Source organism: Hypanus sabinus, chromosome 4 (assembly GCF_030144855.1).
Source record: "Hypanus sabinus isolate sHypSab1 chromosome 4, sHypSab1.hap1, whole genome shotgun sequence".
In the NCBI taxonomy this organism is placed as follows: domain Eukaryota; kingdom Metazoa; phylum Chordata; class Chondrichthyes; order Myliobatiformes; family Dasyatidae; genus Hypanus; species Hypanus sabinus.
In genome coordinates this window covers 22268184-22296085 of record NC_082709.1, presented here as the reverse complement: position 1 = coordinate 22296085, position 27902 = coordinate 22268184, and the positions used below count along the sequence as shown (strand labels likewise).

The window sequence follows — 27902 nt, the reverse complement described above, 5'->3', positions numbered from 1 at the left end:
TCTTCAGAAGCATGAAAAAAAACTTAAAATGTTTGAATATTACAGTACTACACTTTATGTTCTAGTCCCCAAATACTCTGCTGGCAATCAGTAACACATTTCAGATACAATATGTTGCTATAGGGATAAGCCCACACAAAATGCTTACTTCTCTGACACATGTTGGACATTATTTGTTTTTAGGACTATCAGGTTGCCTTCTAGTTCTCTCCTACCATTACACTGGCATTGGTTTCCATAAATGTATTGTTAGCTCTTTCCTTCATGACAGTGGAACTTCAAACAGTCCAATTTTAACAGCTCCAGGTACCTGGTTCAATTTGGATCTCCAGTGCTATCCATGTGGTGTTTACGTGATATGGATTTCCTTTGGGTTCTCTACTTTCTTCTCACATCTCAGCAGCACATTGGTTGTCAGATCTGATGAAGGGCCTTTGACCCAAAACTTTAACAAGCTTCTCTTTCCACAGATGTTTACTTTTGGGCTGAGTTTTTCCAGCATTTCTATTTTTATTTCAGATTCCAGCATCTGCAGTTTTATTGTTTTCCTAGTTGTTCAATTAATTGGGGGCTGCAAGTTGTCCCAAGTGTAGGTGGGTGAAAGGAGAAATGGGAAGAGTGGGGTTGTAACGTTACAGACATGTGTGAGAGAATATTGGAATTAGGTTTAATATCACTGGCATATGTTGTGAAATTTGTTTTTTTGTGGTAGCTGTACAATGCAATACATAATAATAGAACTATAAATTGCAATAAGATGTTGCCTTCTTGAGGCATCACCTTTTGATGGCATCCTGGATGCTAGGAAGGTTAGTATTCACAATAGGGCTGGCTGTGTTTACAACTCTGAGGCTTTTTTCTGATCTGATATAGTAGCCGGTCCATACCAGGCACTGATGCAACCTGTTAGAGTGCTGGTACTAATTAGAAATTTGTGAGTGAGTAAGAGGGAAAGTAAGTAGGAAAATTGGAAGGATCAAATCACTCTGGCTGCTGATAGATACCTCACTGGGCTCTTACTATTTCAATATGAAATATAGAATATTAAATAAATATTTTCATTATCTCATTATCAATTAGCTGTCCTAATTGTGACATCTCTGTTGAAAATAAGGGTGTCCTTTGGAACGTGACCTTTGTCAGAACGCACTTCAGACTGTGGATGGGAATGGATGCAGTTGAACCAGGTAGCAATTTTGTATTTCAAATTTTAAACATGACTTGCACAAATCCTCCGGATTTCACCCTCCCCCCCCCCATTTCTTTTGCGCACATTAACTATTAGACTGCAGGATTATATCTTTCTCGGGAATTCAATGTCCCGTTCTCAAAGTTTCTATTGTTCTATTGGACTAAACATTCTCCTGCTCAGTGGGGGGGTGGTGCAAGGAGGATGATGAATTGGATTCAGCTTTGACGATAATGACACATCTAGACCAAATTGAGTCTGCAGCTGTATTTTTCAAGGCACAGCTCCAACTGTGCTTTCCTTCTTATTAAAAAAGAACTTATCAAAGTATGTAAAATAAGGACAGAATATTGGGTACAAAAAGTAGGCTAAATTACATATGCTTATCTGCCATTTAAGCCCTTGTTCACCATCTGAAGGGTTATTGCCTTAAATGTTTACTGTTCCTCTTCTATAGTTGCTGCCTACTTGCTGGTTCTGGTGTAGGGTTTTACATGGCTTTGCTTGGCCATATGCACTACTACAAAATCAATTTCCTCTCCTTCACACACTTAACCTCAACGGGGCAGTCATGGCAAAAGCAAACTGTTCAACTTGAAAAGCAAACACATGGAAAATTGATCTTATGGAAGCAAACCAATGAGTAATGGAATGTAAAAGATTAAAGCTGGAATATTATTTTAAGTTAAGTTGCAACATTTCAAAGTGGAACATGGGGTCCAAAACTGTAAAAAGATGAATTACTACACAAATTTTTCTTAAGACTCTTTTACCTTCTCATTCCTACAATCATCCAAGCCTTGGATCCTCTTGAATAAGCCTTTGTGCATTTTTAGGCATCTTCCAAAAGGCCTATTGAGGCACCTACTGTATCTCTGCTTTACAAGAGGCAACCCCAAATGTATCATCCTACTTTCTTGCTATTATGCCCACCCAGACTTCCCATTTCATGTATCCCTACAGATGCAGTAAACTGCCAGTAAAACAGCTTTACTCTCTGCATCATCTTTTAGAATAGTTGTTCCAATAGTTGTTTTGAATAGAATAGTTGTTTTGGGTTATCACTCCCTTGTCTCCCAGACTATACCCCCAATGCTCACCTCTCCCTTTCCAGCCATTGCATAAAATCTATAAGGAATTTTGATTTATAATACAGTGAAGGAAAATGGGGACTGCAAGTTCAAAGCAGTGATAAATTGCAAAAATTATTCACATCTACTGAAAGCTACAAATAAAATAAAAATTGGGGCAGCACGGTAGTGTAGTGGTTAGCACAGCGGTTTACAGTAACAGTATTTGAATAAACTAAAAAAATTGCAACATGCAAGATGCTGGAGACACTCAGCAGGACAGGCAGCATCTAGGAAAATGAGTAGACAGTTGATGTTTCAGGCCAAGACCCTTCTTCAGGACTTCTTCTCCAGCATTTTGCATTGCTCTGTCTTTTCAGCATCTATACAATCTCGTGTTTAAATAAAATTTCTTTCTTTAATTACAGTAAAAATCTGTAATTCACCAAATATTTTAGAGCATCTATTAGTCCAACTGTTCAATGCTTTGTTACTCATCTTTCAATAAGTACAGTGATATCAGCTTCTCAACAGCAGACTGAGTTTCAGATCCCACATTCAGAAATTTGAAGTCTGTGTCATTGCTTTGAAAGAAATTGGGTGGCTGCACTGAAACTGTGCTCCAGTAAATAAGATGTTGGAAGGGCAACGAAGAACATCTTGACATTTTTCCATGGTGTTCAAAGATTTCTTTCTGCAACCCAGAGTCTTGATATGGTCTTTTGAACCTCAGCTTCAGCTAGAAGTAATTTTGTTGCAAGTTCACTTCTTCCTCCATCCTTCCTGTTAATTCTTCAGTACAAGGGTTCAGGAATGGATTTATTACCTAATCTGGAATTTGGATCGAGAGGAGATCCTGCAATCGTGTTTTTATGCAGCTCACCCAGGTGAGCACTCTATACGTAAAGATCATCATATGGTATTCTTTCTTTCTTTTCCAACTCAAAGAGGCTTGGAATTTGCGACAGCTAATGTTGCACTTAAGTAGGGTTAACCTGGATAAGCATGCAGAGATGACTAACTTGATTGATAAGATTCTCATCATTTCCTTGCAAGTGAAATTTATTTATTAAATGTTGCACATAATTCTGACAGATAAGGAATGTACCGCCTAATATTCCTGAGTTGATTACTGAATGAAGCATTCAAGTCTTCAAAGAACTCAGAGAACTTTATCACAGTTTCCAAAAAAAAAAATGCATAGAAAGCAAACCAGGCAGTTTCCTTTTGAGACCTCCCTGACTTCTGTGTGCAACATCAAGTATTCAAACTGTTCAGCATTCTCAATACAACACTCGAAATAGCTGCAAATTGAGAACACGGGACTTGATTTTATTTACCGCTGTGATAATAGTACTTAATGATTTGTGCAGCCAATAACTTTAGTTTTTCTATGACAAGATGTTGTCTGTGAATTGCACAGTAGATAAGTTAAGTACAGCTTTTTTCAAGAAAGTAATAACCCCACAGTGGTGCCCTGTCATTGAAAGCACCTTATCTGTTGCACAAGCAAGAATGATAGTGAGCAGAATGTCCTTCTCTCAGAAAAATGACCCAAAATATTGACTCACTTTGTATATATTTCTCGTCCCCTTGCAAATAACAACTCTTAAACCATGCTTGCTTCTTTTATGAAGTGAACATAACCAAGATAAAAAGACTTGTTGCCTGGCTAAGTTGACTCAACCAACTGCAGAGCAAATTCAGTTGTCCTAAGTATGTTGCACAACATGTCTTCACATTTGCAGATATTTCATCTATTCATCTTTGAACAGAGTTGTTGCTGAGCAGAATCACTTTAATTATCTGGTCTGATGATTTATGCAAAACCATATTACATCTTGTTCTTTTGTAAGCAACCATAATAACCAAGCACCCACAACCCTCCGGGGTAGAACCACTGCAAGAAATTGTTCTTTGGCAGTTCAGTTTTGAGCACTAGCACCCTAATCTTGTAACTATGTCTCCTCATTCAAGATTCTACTGCTGATGGAAGTATTACAACATCTACCCTGTTATTCCCTCCAAGATACTTCTATGTTTCAATAGGTCCCCTCTTATTTTTCTTAGCTGCAATTACATTGATCTATTTTTAAAATCGCTGATTGTGACACAATAGCTACCTCATCCTGGGAATTAGCATAGTAAATCTCTTTGTGACTGCCTTCAATATTAGTATATCCTTTCTTAAATAAGTCCAAAATTGTACATAGTACTCCAGGTATGCCCTTACAATTGAAACAATTGCATTCTATTTCTAAACTCCAGCCCTACTGTAATAAAGGCAATATGCCATTTGGCTTCCTGATGCAGGCCTGCTAAGTTCTTATAATTCATACATAGGAATACCTAGATCCTACTGTAGATTTTTCAGTAATTATGTGTATCATAGGTATTAGTATAAACGTGATGCAGTCTTCAAAAAACCTTTTCAGATGTAAATTACAACGTTTAGAAATTAAAAGGAATAACTTTGTAAACAAGCAGTACACTAAAGATCTTTTTCATCTAACAGTTTCAGGCTTCACGTGGCTTAGTCAGAATCACCATCAACAGTTTGGCTTTGGATTCCTCTCACTAAAGTGCATGACCTTATACTTCTCCGCTTTAAACTTCATATGCCATGTTTTCACGTGCTTAATCAACCTATCTAATCTAGTTGCATGTTCCTAATATCTTTATCGCAATATTACCTCCAATCTATTTTTGTGACATCAGCAAACTTAGGTACCTTACATTCTGGCCCTTCCTTGGTTATTAACTTAATTTGAAATAATTAAAGAAAAGAAATGATCCTTGGGGCACTCCACCAGTTACTTCCTTCCCACTTGAAAAAGACCTGAGAAAGTTTATTTTGCCATTCTGCTGTTTATCAGTAACCAATCTTTAAACTAATTATTAACACACTTGTACTAATATGCATCGCTTGGCACCATCTTTTTATGTGCTATCGTAAGAAACGTCTTATGAAAATTCAAATACAATTATATATAGTTCAATCATTTCTGCTTGCTTCATCTTTGAAGAACTTTGTCAAGATTGTTAAAAGAAATATGCATTTCATAAAAAGTTTAGTTGATTCTACTAAACATGCCACTTGGTTTCCATACTCAATATCAGGTCCCTGGAACAGACACTTTAGAGTTCTGTTGTGGAAATAGGGAAAAAAAAGTGTTTAAAAATACAATATTCCTGTTGACTCTTGGGAACCCTTAGCCAATGTCCACTCAAGCGAAAGAAGGAACATTTAGGATTTCATCAAGAACCTCATGGCCTGATATAAACAGCCCACAGAAGCCCAGTGTAAACGGAAGAAGAAGCATATTTCTCCATAGTCTACAAACCCACCAGCTCTGCCCAGCCACTCTTGTTAAATCTGTCAGCTCCATGGTGTCACCAGTCACCTCAGAACTCACAGAACTACAATAAAACCAAGTCACTCTTGAGCTCAAGGAAACCACCTAATTTGACTATAGTTAAATTTCCACAAATCAGTTTCAATTTTTAGTCAGTGATCTACATCTATATCACAAATAAAGCTAGAAGATACAAATGGTATTAATTTGTATCATATAGTATATTGGTCTGTATATGAAAAATATATGTTTAACTCACAACCAAAAAAAATCATTCAAAACCCCCCATAATACATCCAGTTAAGTCACATCCTGAATTACTACAAAAGCCCCCCCCCCTTCATATTTTTGATGTTGTCCTGATGACAGAAAGCAACATTCACTTGGTTCTAACAATGTGGTTCTACTAAGGACATTTCAGCTCATAAGAACACAGGATCTGGAATGCACGTGAAGTTATATGGCATTTTTTTGGCATTGGTGCAATCCTCTCATATTTCCACATGGGAGGAGCTGGAATGCAAGTTAATAAGATCAGATATCATCACTAAGCTTTGGTGAAACCTATTTTGTTGGCATCAACAATACAAAGAACATCTGATTCAGAATGTATGCACAATAATTTGCAGGGGGATTTACATTCAAACCTCCTGTCACAATCAGTGGAAACAAACAGCCTTTGGGGAGAAAATGAAATTCCAGCAATATCTATACCGCACTCAGCCTCCCTATGTTCAGACCTTTAAAGTAAGTGTTTGATACATATAAAATCACCCTAATCCACAAGTAAATACTTCAGAATTAAATAAACAAGGTGAAAAGCTTCAAACTTATATGATCCTTTTGAAGGGATTTAATTGCCTGAAAGCTTTTACAGATTAATATCCAGCTCTAAAGAATTTGTTTAAAGTTCATTTTCCATTTTTTATCATGTTATGTGTTTTAATTCTTAATCCTTGAAGTCAAGCATGACTAATCTTGACAACAAAAGCAACAGTTTTCCCCCAATAAGTTAAAACCATTCAAGAAATAAACTTTTAAATTTTGAGCTGTAACTTTGCTTTGAGAAAGCTGGACTGTTCTCAACCACAGAAAATAAAGACCAAATAACTGACCTCTGCAACTCCAGCAACAGCAGTAGCATTTCGTCAGAATTCTCTGAACTGAGCAGCGGCAGGGGCAACAGTCTTTGCCAGGTCTCATGCTTCCTTGGTTGTTCTCATGGCAGATAAGCACTTTGATACCAAATGGCCCATGCACAGCAGTTGTGAGAGGGAGCTGCAGTCACTGTGACTGCTCTTTACAATGTGCTGAATTGAGTAATGTGAAGCACATCCCAGTGAGGGTGGAGCCAAGCAAGGGCAGCTTTAGAAAACTGCTGTTAGCAAATCAGTGCAAACAAGTCACAAATAAACAAACAGTTCAAAACAGTTACACCTGTGCACAGAATCAATCACCGCACTTCACCGGTCAACCATTACAATAGAGTTCCTTTTACCATTCAACACCAGGCACCACTACGCTTTATCAACATTCATTTTTTAAAAATTTATTTTCATCATGAACTAAAATAAACTGTAGAAACACAATTCAATATTTGCACTTAAAGGTTTACTTTAACCTCTGAGCAATCATATACTTTAATTCTACAGCTCAAGTTAAAAATTGCTCCTCGGAGGCACAATTTTTTTGCATGTGATCCAAGAAAACAAATGTTTTCTTTGTCTATTTTCATTGTCAGGTGTGAAAGCACTGTTGAAGGCAAATGCTTGTACTTTTGAAGATCCAAAATTTTCAAGACCTTGAACTACTCAGCTTGGATTCTTGTAGCCTACAAACTATACAGATCTTGCTCTGTAAAACTTCTTGCAATATTTGTTTATTCATTATGTGACATGTCGTATGACATGGGCGACCATGGTCTATCTGTGACCATGATTGTCCTTTACAAATGTTTCTACAGAAGTGGTTTGCCATTGCCTTCTTCTGGGCAGTGACTTTACAAGATGGGTGACCCCAGCCATTTTCAATACTCTTCAGAGATTGACTGCCTGGCATCAGTGATTGCATAACATTCATGATTTTTGGTTAAAAGATTGCTTCTTAATGCAAAAAGGCTCCAATTTTCATCTGGATGCAAGTTCTGTGGATAGGGCTGTTGTGAAATAGGTTTCACAAAAGCCCTTCAGTATTTATCCATAAATATGTGTATCTTACACAAGAAGTTCTTGCACATAAGCAAATTAAGGAGGCTGGACCACTTGAGTCGGTCAAACGAACTTTATTTTTCATTAAATTAGCTTTGGGATGTGACCCAGTTGGTAGGACCAGCATTTATTGCCCACATGTAATTGCCCTGGTGAAGATGGTGGTGAGTGGTCTTCCTTAATTAGCAAAGTCCTTCTGGTGAAGATACCACTAGAATACTATTGATTAAATATTTAGATACAAGGATTTAAACCCCAGAGGTAATGAAGGACTGGTATGTGAATTAAAGATGACTTTCCAACAATGGTGCTCCCATGTATTCTATTGTCCTTCTCGATAGTACGTGGTAGAGGCTATGGGTTTGCATCTGTTAGTGGAAGAACCTGGTGATATGCTGTAACCATGGTGTACCTGTGGGGGACCACAAGATCATAAGACACATAAGCAGAATTAGACTATCCAGCCTGCTGAATAGAGTCTTCTCCTTCATTCTATCAAGGCTGATTTATTATTCCACTCAACCCCATCCACCTGCCTTCTTTCCATAAACTTCGACATCTTACTAATCGAGAAAATATCAACCTCTGACTTGGCCTCCACATCTAGCTGTAGCACTGAATCCACACCACTCTCTGGATACAGAAATTCCTCCCCATCTCTGTTATAAATGGATGTTCTTTATATTTTGAGGCTATGCCCTCTGGTCCTAGATTCCCTCACGAAAGGAAACATCCTCTCCATGTCCACTCTATCTAGGCCTTTCAATATTTGATTAGTTGCAATGAGATTTCCTCCCCCACTCATTCTTCAGAACTGCAGTAAGTACAGTCCCAGAGCCATCACATACACTCATATATTAAATTTTCATTCCCAGGATTATTTTTGTAAAGTTCCTCCGGACCCCTTCCAATGCCAGCACATCCTTTCTTAGACAAGAGACCCAAAACGGCTCACAATGCTCCAAATGTGGTCTGACCAAAGCCTTATAAATGCATTACATCTTTGCCTTTACATTTTAGTCCACGTGAAATGAATGCCAATACTTAATTTGCCTTCCTTACAACCAACTCAACTTTCAAGTCAATCTTTATGGAATGCTGCATGATGACTTGTGTTCCTTCGCATCTAGGATTTCTGAATTTTCTCCCTGTTTAGAAAGTAGTCTAAGCCTTTATTCTTTCTACAAAAGGCTTGACTATACATGTCCCTAAACTCTATTCCATCTGCCACTGCTTTGACCATTCTCCTAATCTGTCTAAGTGCTTCAGCAGACTCCCAGCTTCCTCAACACTTTCTGCCCTTCCACCCTTCTTTGATCTGTCTGCAAATTAAAGATCCCTTTAAAGTCATACGACATACATTTTCAACACAGACCCTTGTGAAACACCACTAGTCACCAGCAGCCAACCAGAATGGTCTCCTTTATTCCCACTCTGCCTCCTGCCAGTCAGCTAATCTTCTATACATACTAGTATCTTTCCTGTAATACCATTGGCTTTTAACTTGTTTAGCAGCCTCATGTGCACTTTATCAAGGGCCTTTTGAAGATCCAGATAAGCCACTGACTCTCATTTGTCTATCCTGCCTGTTATTTCCTCAAAGAATTCCAACAGATTGGTAGTCAGGCAATGTTTCCCCTTAAGGAAACCATGCAGACTATGACGTATTTTATCATGTGCCTCCAAGTACCTCGAAACCTCATCCTAAATAAATGCACTCCAAAATCTTCCCAATCACTGAAGTATAATTTTCTGTCTTTTGGCTTGCTTCCTTTTTAAAAGAGTGGAGTGACAGTTGAATTTTCCAGTCCTGTGGAACGATTCCAAAATCTAATGATTGCTGAAAGATTACTACTAATGCCTCCACCATCTCTTCAGCTACATCTCCCAGAATCCTGGGGTGTACACCAGGTGACTTATCTACCTTCAGACCTTTCAGCTTCTCAGGCACCTTCTTTGTAATCGCAACTACACTCCCATCTGCACAGGTATTGTTCTGTGTTGTATGCTTGGCACTGAACCACTATCAATTCACATACTGACAATAAAGTGATTCAGATTTTGCCCCCTGACACGCTTGAATTTCTGGTATACTGCAGGTGTCTTGGACAGTGAAGACTGACACAAAATACTTAAGTTCATCTTTCTTTTCTTTGTCTCCCATTACTATCACTCCAACATCATTTTCCAGTAGTCCGATATCCACTTTCCCCTCTCTAACTTTTTTTATATCTGGTGGAAGGACTGAACGCTCTGAAAGAATGCATTGAAGTAGGTGTCACTATGTTAGATGATACCCGGGTGATGAAGTTACATTCACCTGTGCAAGTGGAGACTACACCAAACCCCTTTCTGACTTGTTCCGAAAAGCAATGGAGTATCAGCTGATGAGACTGGCATGGGCATACACACCGGTATAAATGCCATGACAAAGAGCTTTTTAAACTGCAACAGCACAATACATTATAAATACGACAAACATAAGTTAACATAAACTTAACAGACAATACCATTCTTCCAATAATCGTTGTTTTCATTATTTAAGTTTATTTGAAGCATTTTTAAATGCTTATCCTTGCACTGTTTTTGTAATTTATTGTAACTTTGTGAGTTTATGGTGTACTACCACTGCAAAACAACAAACTTCATGTCATACAAGTCAGTGAAAGGGGCACCACGGAAGTGCAGCAGTTAGCACGATCCTATGACAGTTTGGTCGTTCTGGAGTTCGGAGTTCAATTCCCGCCGCGGCCTGGAAAGAGTCTGTACAACCCCCATGACCGCGTGGGTTTCCTCCGGGTGCTCGGGTTTCCTCCAGCAGTCCAAAGATGCACCGGTTTGTCGGTTAATTGGTCATTGTACACTGTCTTGGTGATTAGGCGAGTGTTAAATAGGCAGGTCAGAAAGGCCTGTTCCATGCTGTACCTCTAAATAAATAGAGGAATAGAACTCTACAATACAGAAACAGGCCCTTCAGGCACCTAGTCTATTCTGAACTATTAATGTGCGTCATTCCATCAGTCTGCACCCGAACTACAGCCCTCCCATCTATGTAGCTATCCAATTTTCTTTTAAATGTTAAAATCAAGCCCACATCCACCACGCTGGCTGACAGCTTGTTCCATACTCTCACTACACTCTGAGCGAAGAAGCTCCCCTCCACATTCCCCTTAAACATTTCACCTTTCACACTTGGCCCACGACCTCTAGTTCTAGTCTCACCAAGCATCAGTGGAAAATTGCCTGCTTGCATTTCCCCTATCTCTATCCCTCAATTTCGTAGACCTCTATTCCCCCTCTCATTCTTCTGCACTCTAAAGTCCTAACCTGTTCAACCTTTTCCAATACCTCAGGTACCCAAGTCCTGGCAACGTCCTTGTAAATTTCCTCTGCACTTTTTCAATCTTACTGACATCTTTCCTATAGAGAGGGGACCAAAACTGCACATAATATTCCAAATTAGGCCTCATCAACATTTTATACAACTTCAACATTCCAAATCCTGTACTCAGTACTTTTATTTATGAAGGCCGATATATCACGAAATCTATTTACAACCCCTTTTAAGGAATTATGGACCTGTATTACCAGATCCCTCTGTTCCATCACACATCTCAATGCCCCACCACTCACTATGCAAGTCCCACCCTTGTTTGTCCTCCCATAGTGCAACATCTCACACTTGCCTGCATTAAATTCCATCTGCCATTTTTCAGCCCACTTTTCCAGCTGGTCCAGATTCTGCTGCAAGCTTTGATAGCCTTCCTTGCTGTCCACTATACCCCCAATCTCAGAGTCATCCACAAATCTACACATTATCATTCATGTTGTTGATAAAGATAATAAACAACAAAGGACCCAGGCACCAATCCCTGCAGCACACGACTAGTCACAGGCCTCTAGTCAGAGAAGCAACCATCTACTACAACTGTAATGTTCACAGGATCAATGTCAATTTAGTAATCAGATGGCAGAGGGGAAGAAGCTGTTCCTGAACTGCAGTGTGTGCCTTCAGGCTTCTGTACTTCCTACCTGATGGTAACAGTGAGTCCTGACCACTGTGGCTTTCCTCTGCAAGATCATCCCCTCCAACAGTATCCAAAGTGATATGCCTATTACTGAGGGGACCAGCCACAGAGGTATTCTGCAAGGGCTGCTTATCCCCTTTGCCCCTCCTGACAGTCTCCCAGTTACCCGTGTCCTGCACCTTGTGTGTAACTACCTCCCTGTAAGTTCTGTCTGTCAACCCTTTAGCCTTATGAATGATCTGGAGTTCTGGAGTTCATCTATTTCTAGCTGCAAATCCTTAACACAGTCTGAAAGAAGTTGCAGCTGGATGCAGTTCTTGCAAGTGTAGTCGTCAGGGTCACAGGAGATCTCTCTGCCTTCCTATCGCCAGCAAGAGGAGCATTCCACAATCCTGTCTTGCATCCCCAATGTTCTAACTGTGCAATAATAGATAAATAAAAAATCTCTGTATAGCCTTTACCTCTCCTCACCGAAGTCTTAATGATCCAAAGCCTGAATTCCTCACTCTAACACTGGTTCACTCACACAGTAGCCGCTCTTTTTATTGGCCCTTGCAATCTAACATCTCCTTGGGAACTGTGGCTTGCAGAATTTAAAAAAAATCTGATTTTGACTCTCAAATGTTTTGATGATCATAACACACAAAACATTTAAAAATTCTTTGACAATGACAAGCTGTCAAAAAGTCCAACGGAAGTTCCAGAAGCAAGTTCTTAGGATCCCTACATGGTCAAGTTGTTGCTCGTAGTCCCCTCCAGCTGATTAGATTGCTGTGGAATCAGGTTAACTGATCCCATGGAACCACAAAATATACGTGTGGTTGTCGGAGCAAATAGATAACAGAATATCTGCGTGGGATCTGTCCCAATAAACTTCATTGTAAAAAGACATTGCTTTACAATCATAGAAGAGTACCGCACAGAAATAGGCCCTTTAGCCCATCTTGTCCAAGCTGATCTATTTAACCTGCCTACTCCCCATTGACCTGCTCCTGGACCTCCATACGCCTACCATCCAAGTATCGAGCCAAACCTCTCTTAACGTTGAAATGGAGCTCATGTGGACCACTTGTGCTGGCATCTCATTCCATACACACATGACCCTCCGAGTGAAGAAGATTCCCTCCCATGTTCCCCTTAAACTTTCACCCTTATCCCATGACCTCTAATTGTAGAAAGCCTGCTTGCATTTACACTATCAAAAACCCTCATAACTTTTTACACAGCCATCAAATCTCCTCCCAATCTTCTACGTTCCAAAGAATGAAGTCCTTGTAGCAGGGAAGATGATAGTTATTTGTCATATCTTAGCTTTCCTTTCCTTTCCTTTGAATTCTCCTTATCATGACCTTTATTTCACAATCAAGTATTACACTTCAACCTCCACAATGCTAAAATTAAAACCATTTCAAGTACAATCTTTGCATCTGCTGGAGGACTGAGTGGAAAAATGAGATAAAAAGGGCAGATGGAATTTAGTGAAGACAAGTGCGAAGTTTTGCACTTTGGTAGGGCCAACTAGGGTAGATCTCACACCATGAGCAGCAGGACACTGAGGAGTGTGGTAAAACAAAGGGATCTGGGAATACAGGTCCATAATTCTTTGAAAGTGGTGTCACGGGTGGATAGGATTGAAAGGAAATCTTTTGACACATTGGCCTTTATAAATCAATGTACAGAGTACAGAAGATGGGACGTTATGTTGAAGTTGTGCAAGACATTGGTGATGGCCATTTTGGCATATTGTGTGCAGTTTTTGTTACCTACCTACAGGAAAGATGTAAACAAGGTTGAAAGAGTGCAGAGAAAATTTACAAAAATGTTGCTGGGTCTTGTGGACCCGAGTTACAAGGAAAGATTGAAAAGGTTAGGACTGTATTCTTTAGAATGTAGGAGATTTGACAGAGGTACACAAAATTAGGAGAGGTATTGATAGGGTAAATGCAAGCAGGCTTTTTTCACTGAGGTTGGGTGGGTTTACAAGCAGAGGTCACAGGTTAAGGGTAAAAGTTCAAGGGGAATATGAGGGTTATGAGAGTGTGGTATGAGCTGTGACACAAGTGGTGCATGTGAGCTCCACTTCAACGTTTAAGAGAAGTTTGGATAGATACATTGATAGTAGAAATATGGAGAGCTATGGTCCCGGTGCAGGTTGATGGGAGTCAGCAGTTTAAATGGTTTTGGCATGGACTTGATAGGCTATTGAGGACTGTTTCTGTGCTGTACTTACTCCTCTATGACTCTAAAAAGGGTCTCACATCTACACACACTTTTACTTCGTTCTTAACCAATGAAATGAAGAATCATTATGAGGTTTGCTTTCCAATGTTCCACGATGTTTTAACATGCAAGTTCATTATCCAACAATGGTGCACTTTGACATCACATTAATTCCAATGTGCAAACTCAGCATTCACTATTCACAAAATGCAGTTGCTGCATTATCTTAATACGTTTATTGAAAATCAAAGCTGTCTAGATTAAGAATAGCTTTATATGTCAGATGCATGTTGAAACATACACTGATATGCATCAACTTGTATCAATGACCATTAGTGTCAAAGGATTGCCGGTAAGTGACACCATGTTTCTGGTGCTAACGTAGCAGGGCCATGACTCACGAACCCTCACCACAAGTCTTTGGAGTGTGATTCCCGGAGGAAACCCACAAGGCCATGGGAAGAATGTACAAACTCTTTACAGACAGCAACAGGAATCGAATCCTGCTCGATGATCTCTGCTGCTGTAAAGTGATTGCACTCACTGTGCTGCTCTGTAGCCAAGTACACTGCTTAATGATATTCAACTTAGTAAGGCTTTTTGCATACTGCAACTGAAAATGTCTTCAAATATTAAATACTTCCCTACTTTTAGAATCCTCACCTGAAGCTTTATCAGCTGTCTGGTCTGTAACTGTACAGATTTGGAGCAGGCTAGGAATGTAAACCTTCATTATGCCACTGCATATCAAAAATTCTTTGTGGAAGGCATGCAGTTGAAATAAAAAGCTGCTGGAAGATTGCAATCATTTGTGATAATCCTGTATGCTGCATTCATTCTAATACAATCTACTGAGATAAACCACAGGCTATTTAATTTCCAAACTTTCCTTCCAAATCCACCTTGCTCATGCGGCTTCTTTGATTTTTCATGGCCCAACTTTGCAGCCCAATTGTTGGGTCATTGATTACATCAGCAAGACAGAATAACAGCATAATGTACAAATTGCGCAAAATGGAGAAAATAGAACACTGCATCTAATTTTTAACTCTCAAATTCCCCTAACAGCAGTTTGCCTCATTTTTCATTAACACAGTTGTCTTTGATAGCATCTAATCTGCCATGCTAACAACTGATCTCCCAATTTTATTTTTCAGAAAATCATTTCTTATATTGGTCCAAGGAACAATGTTGACAGTTATATATTGCACAAGCCCATGTTCTATTTTTAATACATATTTTAATTTTGAAGAGTTGACTCCAACCTTTGGAAGAACTCTGTTAATTAAATTTGATAGAAAAGCTTTTCACATACGGTCTACATTCACACATAGTCTTGAAGTGAAACAAGAATAGCAATGATTACTTTCAGATTATTTTCAAATCACAGGTATTTTTGGTGCACGTTGTATGCCAGTTTCAATAAAAACACAAAAATCTGAAGCCGAGGTAAACTCTTTAGCCCTTCCCTTCCTGCTTTGCTATTCACAAAGGTCACATCTGATCTTTTACCTCATCACCACCATCTTGCACCATTACCATATCACATAATTTACTTAATATTAAAGTCAATTGATTTTTAATGTTCTTTATTCAAAGTGCTTGGCTATGCAATATTGTTATAAAACGGAAACTCATCTCCAAGTTTTGAAACTTATCCTTGTAAGTGGAACAAGTGCCACACCTGCCCTTACACTTCCTCCCTCACCACCATTCAGGGCCCCAGACAGTCCTTCTAGGTGAGGTGACACTTCACTGTGAGTCGGCTGGTGTGGTATACTGTGCCCGGTGCTCCCGGTGCGGCCTTTTATATATTGGTGAGACCCGACACAGACTGGGAGACTGTTTCGCTGAACACCTATGCTTTGTCCGCCAGAGAAAGCAGGATCTTCCAGTGGCCACACATTTTAATTCCACATCCCATTCCCATTCTGATATGTCTATCCATGGCCTCCTCTACTGTCAAGATGAAGCCACACTCAGGTTGGAGGAACGACCCCTTATATTCAGTCTGGGTAGCCTCCAACCTGATGGCATGAACATTGATTTCTCTAACTTCTGTTAATGCCCCTCCTCCCCTTCTTACCCCATCTCTTATTTATTTATTCCCCTTTTTTCCTCTCTCTGCCCCTCTCAGAATCACTCCTTGACTGTTCTCCATCTCCCTCTGGTGCTCCCCACCCCCTTTCTTTCTCCCTAGGCCTCCCATCCCATGATCCTTTCCCTTCTCCAGCTCTGTATCCCTTTTGCCAATCACCTTTCCAGCTCTTAGCTTCACCCTCTCCTGTCTTCTCTTATCATTTCAGATCTCCCCCTCCCCCTCTCAAATCTCTTACCATCTTTTCTTTCAGTTAGTCCTGACGAAGGGTCTTGGCCCGAGACGTCGACTGTACTTCTTCCTATAGATGCTGCCTGGCCTGCTGCGTTCCATCACTATTTTGTGTGTGTTCCAAGTTTTGACCTAGTCCAGAACTATTGGTCCTCCCCAGGTTAGAGATACCCAGTTTATGGACAAGCCATACATACAAAGTAGTGTTTGAGAAATTGGTTTGATGGAGTTGTTGGCTGCTTCTAGCTGTAGGTATGCTCTGTGGGACTTCCCTCCTTACCTCAGCCCCTGATCCGCATCTATTGGGGAGCTGGGTGGAGTCTTGCTGTGCTGGGAGTGCTGAACCACTCTCCCCACACCTGCTCACTCTCCTGCTCCCACACATCGATTTTATTCAATCCCAATTCCGGATTATGAACAGCAACTTTATGCTGATGTTTCTGAAGTCTGTTTGTACTCACATGCAGGAACTGTGTGTTAATAGGTAGCACAGGCTTAGTTTGGTTCAGTGGCAAAAAGTAGGAACTGGAAAGGTTTTTTTTCTATTTCCTGGTTTTGCTGTGATTATTAAAATTTTATCAATTAGCAACACATGTTGCAGATGGGAAAGGGGAAGAGAAATTGAATGCCCCTTATTCAGACCAAGGGGTGAAGTACAGTGTTAGATCAAAACCAAAAACTACTGTTTCTATTTGTTGTGCCCATAGGATTTCACCTTAAAGGTGTGATCTTTCAGCCAAAGAGTTACTGCAGTTGGGACAAGGACATGTTGCATTTTATGTGGGTTTAATATTTAATTCATTTTTAAATAGGAAATTAAACCAATCATGCAATAACAAAGAGGAGAAATATGGGCATCACATGCAATGGTTGGGATGAAAGAGAGTAGGTATAGCTGGGGACAAAGGGGATCAAAGTCACAACTGATGCAATGGTTAAACACCTCAACATCTGCAAAAATAGTATAGCAAATGGAAAGCCAATTGTTCTGTTGGAAGCCTGAAATTATTGTTGCAAGCAGTGGTGGAATTTTCAAGGAGTGAATGAAAGTGGGCTGGAAAGCAAGTCCATTAAATAACATAAGGAAGTAGTCAGACTTGGCTCTGCGGGAAAAATAAACATCTGTGTGAACCATAGCTATGAAGCTAGGTAGGTGAGCTATCACAGAGAAATCTGAAGGGCTGTGAATGCAAGGAAGCACAGCTAGAGGGAGAGATCTTTGAAGATAATATCCTTCAGTGCAGAGGCTGTAGGGAGAAAGAGTGGAGAATACTTCTGGGGTTGGGATATTTGAGAAGAAATAATGTGGTTTTGCAGAGTAAAACACACAAAATGCTTGAGGAACTCAGAAGGTCAGACATCATTTATGGAGAGGAATAAACAGTTGATGTTTCGGGTTGAGCCCTTTCATCACCTTGAAGGTGATGTGTCTTGGCCTGAAACGTCAATGGTTTATTCCTCTCCATAGGTGCTGCCTGACCTGCTGAGTACTTCTAGAGTTTTGTGTGTGTTATGGTGGAGTCCCAGCATCTGCAGAATCTGTGTTTAAAAATTTTGCAATCATTTTGTTCAAAATGGTTAGCTGATGCCTAAGTACAATGCCTGCTGCTAACTGTTGCAAACTGGAAAATGTTGGTCCATGCTCAAGAAACCATCTCATACAATTCTTCTTTAAGAGTATATCATCTTTATGTCAACGAACTAAACTAAGTTTGGAGGCAAAAATAAATAGCTGGGAAAAAAGATTATAGTGTGCAACTGAAAAGTGTATTTACAATGGAGTGCTAGACTACTTCCTCTTCAGATGACTTTGGAAAGCTAAACGAATATTTCCTGCACTGAGTTGTGCTTCTGTGCCTGGCTCAATCCTTACATCAGACTTGCATCAAATTATGTCATTCCCCTTGCAGTCCAGTTTGAGACAATTTATGAAGGTAAGTAAACCATATCATCTTGGGAGAGATCCCTCTACCCACAGTACTGAGCTCTCTCTCACTACCACAACTCTGTCCTGTCTTTCTTTGTGGTCCCAAATGGCACATGACTCAATATCTGAGGTTTGCCCATAACCCTCCATTCCCCTCCTATTTGTTTGATTCAATAATCTGCCAATAGAGGTCAGGATTCCCATCCCAGTCTCTACCATTCACCATCCAGCAGGTTACTTTAGTTGCTGCTTTCAGCATTGAATGAACTTGCACATGCTGCATATTTCCCTTCCTTCTGGAATGACTTGTTTTGGAGCAAAATATTTTTCTGCAAAAATGTGCAGCACGCATTTCATAGTACACCAGTACTATCTGCAACTCCAGACCTCCACCAGAAATGGCCTTTGGCAGCTCTTCTGTGACCACCCCAGTGCACTAAACTCTAGCCAAATGTGTTCTATCATATTGTATCCAAATTCTTTTTTTTTGCTGTTAAAGTAAAAGGATCAAAATCTATATTCCTACTGACTGTGGTTAATGGTGAGCCATAATAATCAATAAAGTCTGACAGATACATTTAGATGTTTAAAAGTAGAAAACAATTTTCTTTATTTGAAAGGATATCAAAAACCTTCATTTATATTATTCCTTTAAAACCATATTCAATGATATGAGCAACACATGCTACTACACTTACATGATATGATTCTCGTTTCCTCCTCTCAAGTACTACTTAGACTTTTAGACAGCTTGATACAAAAATGTGCAAGAGAAAAAATGAAATTAAAACTAAGAATAAATAGTAGTGTAAATATTACCAAAGTTTTTTTTTCCAACATTTTCTTAAACAATATGTACTTTTTCTGATCTTACTTAAACCTCTATTTAAAGTGTCAGATGGAATTTTTGACTGGTTCAATAAACACAATTCAGAAAAAATGAAGGTAGATATTTATTGCCATTCCACACTTTTTTAAACTTCAGTTTTGCTTTTTCCAAATGGAAAATAAGTTCTAAATCAAACAGAACAACACTATAAAGAATAACTTGTTCAACAGAAAATGATTAGTCAATAGAAAATTATCAAGAGGACATCTATTCTTAAACTGTGAAATATTTTGCTATTCAGCATGATTAACTAGACAAGGGAAGTGACTTGGTCAATTCGCTATAGAGCTCAAAATAAAATGCTGTTCTTTACTGTCCCTTCTGAATTAGTGCTTCCATTTAAAATATTTAACTATTTAATCCATATTGTAATTCACAGTTTGTTTCCTCTATTATTATATATTGCATTGTACTGTTACCTGAAAACAACAAATTTCACAACATATGCTGGTGATATTAAATCTGATTCTGATATACAGTAATTGATCATTCAATCCCCAAAGAGAAACAAAATCTTTCCAAAATACAAGTCATGGGCAGATCAAAATAGATCATGGATGGATCAGGAGGAGATAAAATATAAAACATAAATAGTGGAGTAAAGGTTAATTCTGAATAGCCTTTAACATATATTAAATAATGAACATCAATAATGTTTTGCCTTCACTTCAAAGTTTAGGTTATTTAACCTTGGATTTACAATATTCCTCAAGGGACTTAGTAAAGAAGATATATGTTAAGAACTTTTGGGATTATAATAAAAACGCAGTAAGGAAGTTTTGTTCTTTGTATTCTGTAGCAAGGTTATGATGATCTATATAATAGTTCCAAATAGTCGGGGAAAAAAAAATTGAAGAACAGATGGCCACTGCTACAGGGTTTATAAAAGTAGGACATTACTTCTTTTAAAAATAGGACACCTGGGTTACTTAGCTGAATATCTCTGAGATTCATAAATCATCCAGGTATACACTTCTGTCCTTTTGCTGCCTTGTTAAAGTAATACGCAGGATGAAACTTCACTTGGCTGGACAAATGATTGTTGTCAAAGATGACAGAGCCATTATTCGAGCCTCATCAGAAAACAGTTCAGCTCAAGAGATATATTGGATGGTTTTCTCAAACTATTGCCTAAAACATCTTTCAAATAATGTGGTTTCCCCCTCCAAACTCCAGCTTTTATGCCTGGAGTGAAATGAGGTAATAAACATTTTCATGCTTTTACCTCATTATGGAAATCTCGTTAGCCACTCCTAGGTTTAAATTCTCTTTACACCCTGGCACAATTTCCATATTTAATCCACCATTTGGAGCATGCTTGAAATGTGGGTATATCGTTCATGGAGTTGATGAACACCAAAGTTCCAAAGAACAACATTGATCTGCAATGTCTAGGCAAGTTTAAAATCAAACCACCCACCAACCTAACATTCCATGTCCCAGCCCAAAAAAGGCACTGATCCAGCCATAATCTCCTGATGTCACTTCGGATATCCCTTTCTATTAACTCTCCAACTTGAACTACTGGCCTCTACTCACCTAATCATCTGAGATCTTAATCTATAACAACTTCACCCTTCACTTCCTGCATTACTGTCTGAATCCCCAGACATAGACGTGTGCTCAAGGCTGAGCATCATCCTGATAATTACCACCTCTCTTATGTCCTCAAGGCAAGGATTGTTTCCATCTTTCTCTGCCCTCACTCTACCCTCAGCTGTAGCTCAAACCCTCCCAGTCTCGCCCAATATCCATTTTCTTTCCCCTCCCACACATGGTCACAGAAGCATAAACTTGGTAAAGTTTCTGATGCTGGCCAAGCTGACTCAGCTCGAACACAATCTAAATCCCAACTACTGCCTGGAATGTTGAGCACAAGTGAAATTTTTGGGTCACCTAAGATTTTCAGAGCTGAATATCTTCAGATGCAATCGTCATTACTGGAAGCCCACTTTACTGTTTATTCTTCTTTCTCATCCATGTCCAATTCCTTATCCACCGATATTTCTGTAATCTTCCTCCTAATGTGTTTCTGGTTACTCCTTGATTAATTGCTATTTTGCATGATGAGGGCGGAATGGTTCTACATGAGAAAGATCTTATTTTCCTCAAATATATTTTTAACATTAACTATTCTCTCTTTACACCCACAGTTTCATGACTGTAACTGTAAATACATCTCTTATCTGTCTTCTACAATTACTGTACCTTATCTGTTTCCTCTGCTTTAACTGAACATTTCTAGACTGTTTCAAACACTCTATGGTTTGATGTTTAATATTCTGTGCTTTATTTGCTCGCTTTTTTTGCCATTCATGTGACTTGTTCTTTTGCTTGCACATTGGGTGTTTGATGCTTTCTTTGAATGGGGTCCAAGGTGTTTCTTTGTTTTGTGGCTGTCTGCAGGAAGGACAAATCTCAGAGCTGTGCACCACATACGTACTTTGATAATAAATGTACTTTGAACTTTGAATGATTTCAAATCACTGTTTGCTAGGATTTAAAAACCTTATCCACCAAATTGGGCTATTTTTCCCCAAATGCAATGGTGTAGTTTAAAAACTTGGTCAAAAATATACTTGCAGACACTCATGATGTAATAAACATCATTGAGGCATTTTATGAGAAAGACAATGGGGATTTTAAAAGCAGCCAAAAGATTTAGTTGAAGAAGGTTGCAGATTTCAGCCATGACTGTGGAAAGCAAGGATTTTAAAATCTATCAATAGAGTCGTTGAAAGGCAGCAAAGACATTGGCATTGGCTAATTCTTCAGGAAGTGACAGCTGGGGTTTTGGTTGATTTATAACTTACCAGCATCAGGTCATGGGAAAAAGCTAGACATGATGAAATGAAATAATGGTTGGGATAACTAGCAAGCATAATACACACATATAGACCATACCTTCAGGAAGATGAGAGAAATTCAAAACATGTATGGAATGAGAGTAAGGAATAAATATGTAAAACGATGTAAAAGAAAAATAATGTTTATTTAGCCGTGCGAGAACAGATTGTCATACAGTTTTAAGAAATCTAATTTTCTTTTTGACCTATTTTGCTCTAAAGAAACTATACATAGGAGAAAGAACCATGAAGAGCTTAATGATGAAACTAGTTGTCATTTGTGCGATTTATCTGTTTTGTCAAATACTGTATGAAAATAAGCATTGTTTCTTCATGCTCCCTGCAGTGATTTAAGAACAATCCAAAAAATCAATCACTGGTCTTATTCAGAGCATGGCGTTGATAAATGGACATCAGAATCACTTCATACAGACAAGAACTATCTTATTTTCCTCAAATATATTTTTAACATTAAGACAATAGACAATAGACAGTAGGTGCAGGAGTAGGCCATTCGGCCCTTCTAGCCAGCCCCGCCATTCATTGTGATTATGGCTGGTCATACACAATCAGTACCCCGTTCCTGCCCTCTTCCCATAACCCTTGACCCCACTATCTATAAGAGCTCTATCTAGCTCTCTCTTGAATGCATCCAGAGACTTGGCCTCCACTGCCTTCTGGGGCAGAGCATTACACATATCCACCACTCTCCGGGTGAAAAAGTTTTTCTGCATCTCTGTTCTAAATGGCCTACCCCTTATTCTTAAACTGTGGCCTCTAGTTCTGGACTCACACATCAGCGGGAACAGGCTTCCTGCCTCCAGCGTGTCCAATCCCTTAATAATCTTATATGTTTCAATCAGATCCCCTCTCATTCTTCTAAATTCCAGTGTATACAAGCCCAGTCGCTCCAATCTTTCAACTGTCCTCAGTTCTCTTTACACTTGCAGTTTCTCCACTGTAACTGTAAATACATCTCTTATCTGTCTCCAACAATCACTGCACCTTATCTGTTTCCTCTGCTTTGACTCACTTGTTCTCTACAGTTTACCCATGCCATTTTTTTAAATCCTGAATTCCACACACCATGTCTTCAGAGCATAAAAATAATTCAACCATCACAGGTAAGTTCTATAAACTCAGTAAAAGTATGCTATTAATTCAGACTCTTGGTGTTCCTGCTGAAAAAGGTTGTGCACAAAAGTAAGCTATGATGGCTATAGAATTGAATTAATAAGGTTATTTTATGCTCTGTCCTTTTTTGCTTTCTTGTGGTTATGGCTCCCCACACATTCTGCTGTGACTTCCAGCTGCTTTCACATCGCCTCTGGTCTCACTTCCAAATTAATCCCAGCTGCTCTTTTGTTTGAAGTGCAGAAAGTGTGTATAAACAGTACTGTACAACAATCATAGGCAGATATATAGCTTAAGACTTTTGCACAGCATTTGTCAACATGGAGAGGAGAACGAGTTTATAAATCTGAATCAGAATCAGGTTTATTATCACCAGCATGTAATGTGAAATTTGTTAACTTAGCAGCAGCAGTTCAATGCAATACATAGTCTAGCAGAGAGAGAAAAATAATATAATAATAATCATAAATAAAACATAATAATAAATAAACTAGTGAATGAATCGCATGTATTGAATAGACTTCTAAAAAATGTGCATTAACAGAAAAAAAAGTGAGATTGTGTCCAAAGCTTCAATGTCCATTTAGGAATCCGATGGTAGAAGGGAAGAAGCTGTTCCTAAATCGCTGAGTGTGTGCCTTCAGGCTTCTGTACCTCCTACCTGATGGTAACAGTGAGAAAAGGGCATGCCCTGGGTGCTGGACGTCTTTAATGATGGATGCTGCCTTTCTGAGACACTGCTCCCTAAAGATGTCCTGGGTACTTTGTAGGCTAGATTTACAATCTTCGGTAGCTTCTTTTGGTCCTGTGCAGTAGCCCCTCCATACCAGACAGTGATGCTGACTGCAAGAATGTTCTCCATGGTACAACTATAAAAGTTTTTGAGTGCAATTGCTGACATGCCAAATCTCTTCAAACTCCTAATCATTTTAGCCGCTGTCTTACCTTCTTTATGACTACACTGATAATTGGGACCAGGTTAGATCCTCGGAGACCATGACACCCGGGAACTTGAAGCTGCTCACTCTCTCTACTTCTGATCCCTTTATGAGGATTGGTATGTGCTCCTTCGTCTTCCTGAAGTCCACAATCAGCGCTTTCATCTTACTTACGTTGAGTGCCAGGTTGTTGCTGTGGCAGCATTCCACTAGTCAGCATATCTCACTCTTCTACGCCCACTCATCACCACCCGAAATTCTGCCAACAATGTTTGTATTGTCAGCAAATTTGTAGATAGTACTTGAGCTATGCCCAGCCATACAGTCATGTGTATACAGAGAGTAGAGTAAGCACACCCCCCTGAGGTGCGCCAGTGTTGATTGTCAGCGAGGAGGACATGTTATCACCAATCTGCACAGACTGTGGTCTCCCAGTTAGGAAGTCGAGGATCCAATTGCAGAGGGAGGTACAGAGGCCCAGGTTCTGCAAATTTGTAATCGGGACTGTGAGAATGATGGTATTAAATGCTGAGCTATAGTCGAAGAACAGCACCCTGACGTAGGTCTTTGTGTTGTCAAGGTGGTCTAAGGTCATGTGGAGAGCCATTGAGGTTGCGTCTGGTGGGAGTAAACGTGTAAAGTGAAGAATCTGGCAGGTGATGTGTGGGACAGATGGCAGAGAAGGAGTGCCAGGGGCAGGATGTGGCATGAGTGTAGACACAGCCAGCCCTGAGATATTAGGCAGTCATTTGATTCCAAACAATTAGTTCATTGATCATTACAGAATGTCTCTCTGATGTTTCCCGCTCCCTCCCCTCTCCCTTTACCTTTTCCCGACCATGACTCCCCTCTCTCAGCCCCCTTCCCAATCTCAGTCCACAGCAGAGACCCATATCAGAATCAGGTTTACCATCAGTCATGTATGTCATCAAATTTGTTTTACTTTGCAGCAGCAGTACAGTGCAATACATAAAATTACAGTGCAAAAGCCTTAAGCACCCTAACTCTATATATGTGCCTATAAAAAGTATTTTACCCCCTTGGAAATTTTCATGTTTTATTGTTTTATAACATTGACTCACAATGGATTTAATTTGGCTTTTTTGAAACTGATCAACAGAAAAAACTCTGTGTCAAAGTGAAAACAGATCTCTACAAAGTGATCTAAATTAATTACGAATATAAAACACAAAATAATTATTCACCCCTTTAATATGACACACCAAATCATCACTGGTACAGCCAATTGGTTTTAGAAGTCACATAATTCATTAAATGGAAATGACTCCATGCAGTCAAGGAGCTTCAATTGATGTAGTAAAAACACAGCTGTATCTGGAAGGTCCAGCTGCTGGTGAGTCAGTATTCTACACCATTAAGACAAAAGAACACTTAAAACAACTCTGCGGAAAAATTACTGAAAAGCACTGGTTGTGAGATGGATACAAGAAAATTTCCATGTCACTGAATATCTCTTGGAGTACAGTCAAGTCATTCATCAGGAAATGGAAAGAATATGGCACAGCTGTAAATCTGCCTAGAGCAGGCTGTCCTCAAAAACTGAGTGACCGTGCAAGAAGGGGGCTAGTGAGGGAAGCCACCAAGAGACCTATGATAACTCTGGAGGAGTTACAAGCTTCAGTGGCTGAGATGGGAGAGACCGTACGTACAACAACTGTTGCCTGAGTGCTTCACCAGTTGCAGTTTTATGGGAGCATGGCAAAGGAAAAGCCTCTGTTAAAAAAAAATCTCACATGAAATCTCTGCTAGAGTTTGCTAGAAGGCATGTGGGAGATTTTGAAGTCAGTTGGAAGAAGGTTCTATGGTCAGACTGAACAAACTTTGAAATTTTTTGGCATCTGACTTAATACTAAACCAAACACTGCAGTCATCAAAAACACACCATCCCTACCATGAAACACAGTGGTGGCTGCATCATGCTGTGGGGATGCTTCACTACAGCAGGCCCCTGGACGGCTTGTGAAGGTAGAAGGTAAAATGAATACAGCAAAATACAGGGAAATCCTGGAGGAAAAGCTAATGAAATCTGCAAGAGAACTGTGACTTGGGAGAAGATTTGTTTTCCAGCAAGACGATCCCAAGCATAAAGCCAAAGTTAGACAGGAATGGCTTAAAAACAACAAAGTCAATGTCCTGGAGTGGCTAAGTCAGAGTCCAGACCTCGATTCAATTGAGAATTTGTGGCTGGACTTGAAAAGGGACATTCACTTACAATCCCCATGCAATCTGACTGAGTTTGAGCAGTTTTGTAAAGAAGAATGGGGGAAAATTGCAGTGTCCAGATGTGCAAAGCTGACAGGGACCTATCCACACAGACTCAAGGCTGTAATTACTGCCAAAGGTGCATCTATTAAATACTGACTTTAAGGGGGTGAATACTTATGTAATCAATTATTTTGTGTTTTATATTTGTAATTAATTTAGATCACTTTGCAGAGATCTGTTTTTACTTCGACACAAAAGAGGGGTGGTGCTTAGGATGACAGCACCTAACGGAGACTCCTTTGCTCGCATCTTCAGAAACAACTGTATTTCTATCTTTAATATCTCTTTTTTTTCCCCTTTTCAAGTTTCTTTTGAAGACCCTGACCTGGAGTTACACGCTGGTTTCACTACAATGGGACCCGCTCTCAGGGCCTCACAACTGGTTACTTTTCGAAATGCCAGGGACATGGCCAGGGAGACTAATGCACCTTCAGGGTGCTGGATTTTTGTGGCTGTGGAGGTGGCAGATTCGAGGTCGGTGCCACCGCTTGATGCATTGTGGGAGTACATGGAAGATCAGAAGCAGTGAACTGGCTGCTGTCTGTGTGCCCGAGACCCGAGTTCTTCAGGCACAGAGCCTGAAAAAAGCGATGCAACAGACTTTTAACACCATAAATCAGCAAGTTGTTTGTTATCTCTCCCCTCTCACCGTGAAATGGGGACACCTCTTTTTCGCTTACTAGGGAGAGAGAGAGCCTGGGGTATGTCGAATACCAGGTGAATGAGTAGTCTTTGGGGTACTGCAAGTCTGTGTTTTTACTGATGCTTTACTGCACGCTTGAGTGCCCGGTGGAAGGTGCAGATGCTTGTTTGCTGGTGGGGGTGAAGTGGTGAGTCATTGCCTTGCTACTGCTTGTGCAAGGGAGGGGGAGCTGGAGGGGCTTTGGGGTTCTAACATTTAACAGTCATTCATTCTTTGGGGCACTCCACGGTTTTCGTGGATGTTTGTGAAAAGAAAAGAATTTCAGGATGTATATTGTATACATTTCTCTGACATTAAATGTACCTCTTAAAACCTATTGAAAGAGATTTTTTTCTTTTTATCAGTGTCAAAAAATGCAAATTAAATCCACTGTGATTCAATGGTGTAAAACAATAAAACATGAAAACTTTCGGGGGGGGAATGAATACTTTTTATAGGCATTGTATATGTGCCTGCAACTATTTGCACAGTCCTGTATGACTGGTGTTTCATGAAGAATCAGCCAACTATCGTGAAAATGTACCTTCACAGGAGCTGCCAGACCTGCTGAGTTCTTTTAGCAGTTTGTTCATGAATCATCAACCATAATTGTGTGGCAGTTTGTACTGTAGGAATAACTTCCTATGAGCATTGACAAACACAAGGATATCTGCAGATGCTGGAAATCCAAAGCAACGCTCACAAAATGCTGGAGGAACTCTGCAGGCCAGGCAGCAGCTATGGGAAAGAGTCCTGATGAAGGACCTTGGCCCAAAACACTGACTGTTCCCTCTTTTCCAC

The 27902-nt window shown here is 39.7% G+C and overlaps 1 protein-coding gene and 1 long non-coding RNA gene across 5 annotated transcripts in view; one reads left to right on the top strand and one right to left on the bottom strand.

Annotated features, from left to right (window-relative positions):
* Window positions 1-27902, bottom strand: part of kalrna (kalirin RhoGEF kinase a) — a 705069-nt gene that overhangs the window by 148552 nt on the left and 528615 nt on the right. Inside the window, exon 1 of one of the 4 annotated variants that reach the window (XM_059966561.1) lies at window positions 6731-6936. The exons of the other annotated variants lie outside the window; for them this stretch is intronic. Coding sequence (XP_059822544.1) covers window positions 6731-6818 — 88 coding nt within the window. The 5' untranslated portion in view covers window positions 6819-6936. Of the gene's footprint in view, window positions 1-6730; window positions 6937-27902 lie in introns of those variants that run through there. 4 annotated transcript variants of the gene reach the window in all.
* On the top strand, window positions 217-27269 carry LOC132392551 (uncharacterized). The gene is made up of 3 exons (XR_009511579.1): window positions 217-306; window positions 1115-1187; window positions 26725-27269. It is a non-coding gene; the product is annotated as an uncharacterized LOC132392551 (long non-coding RNA).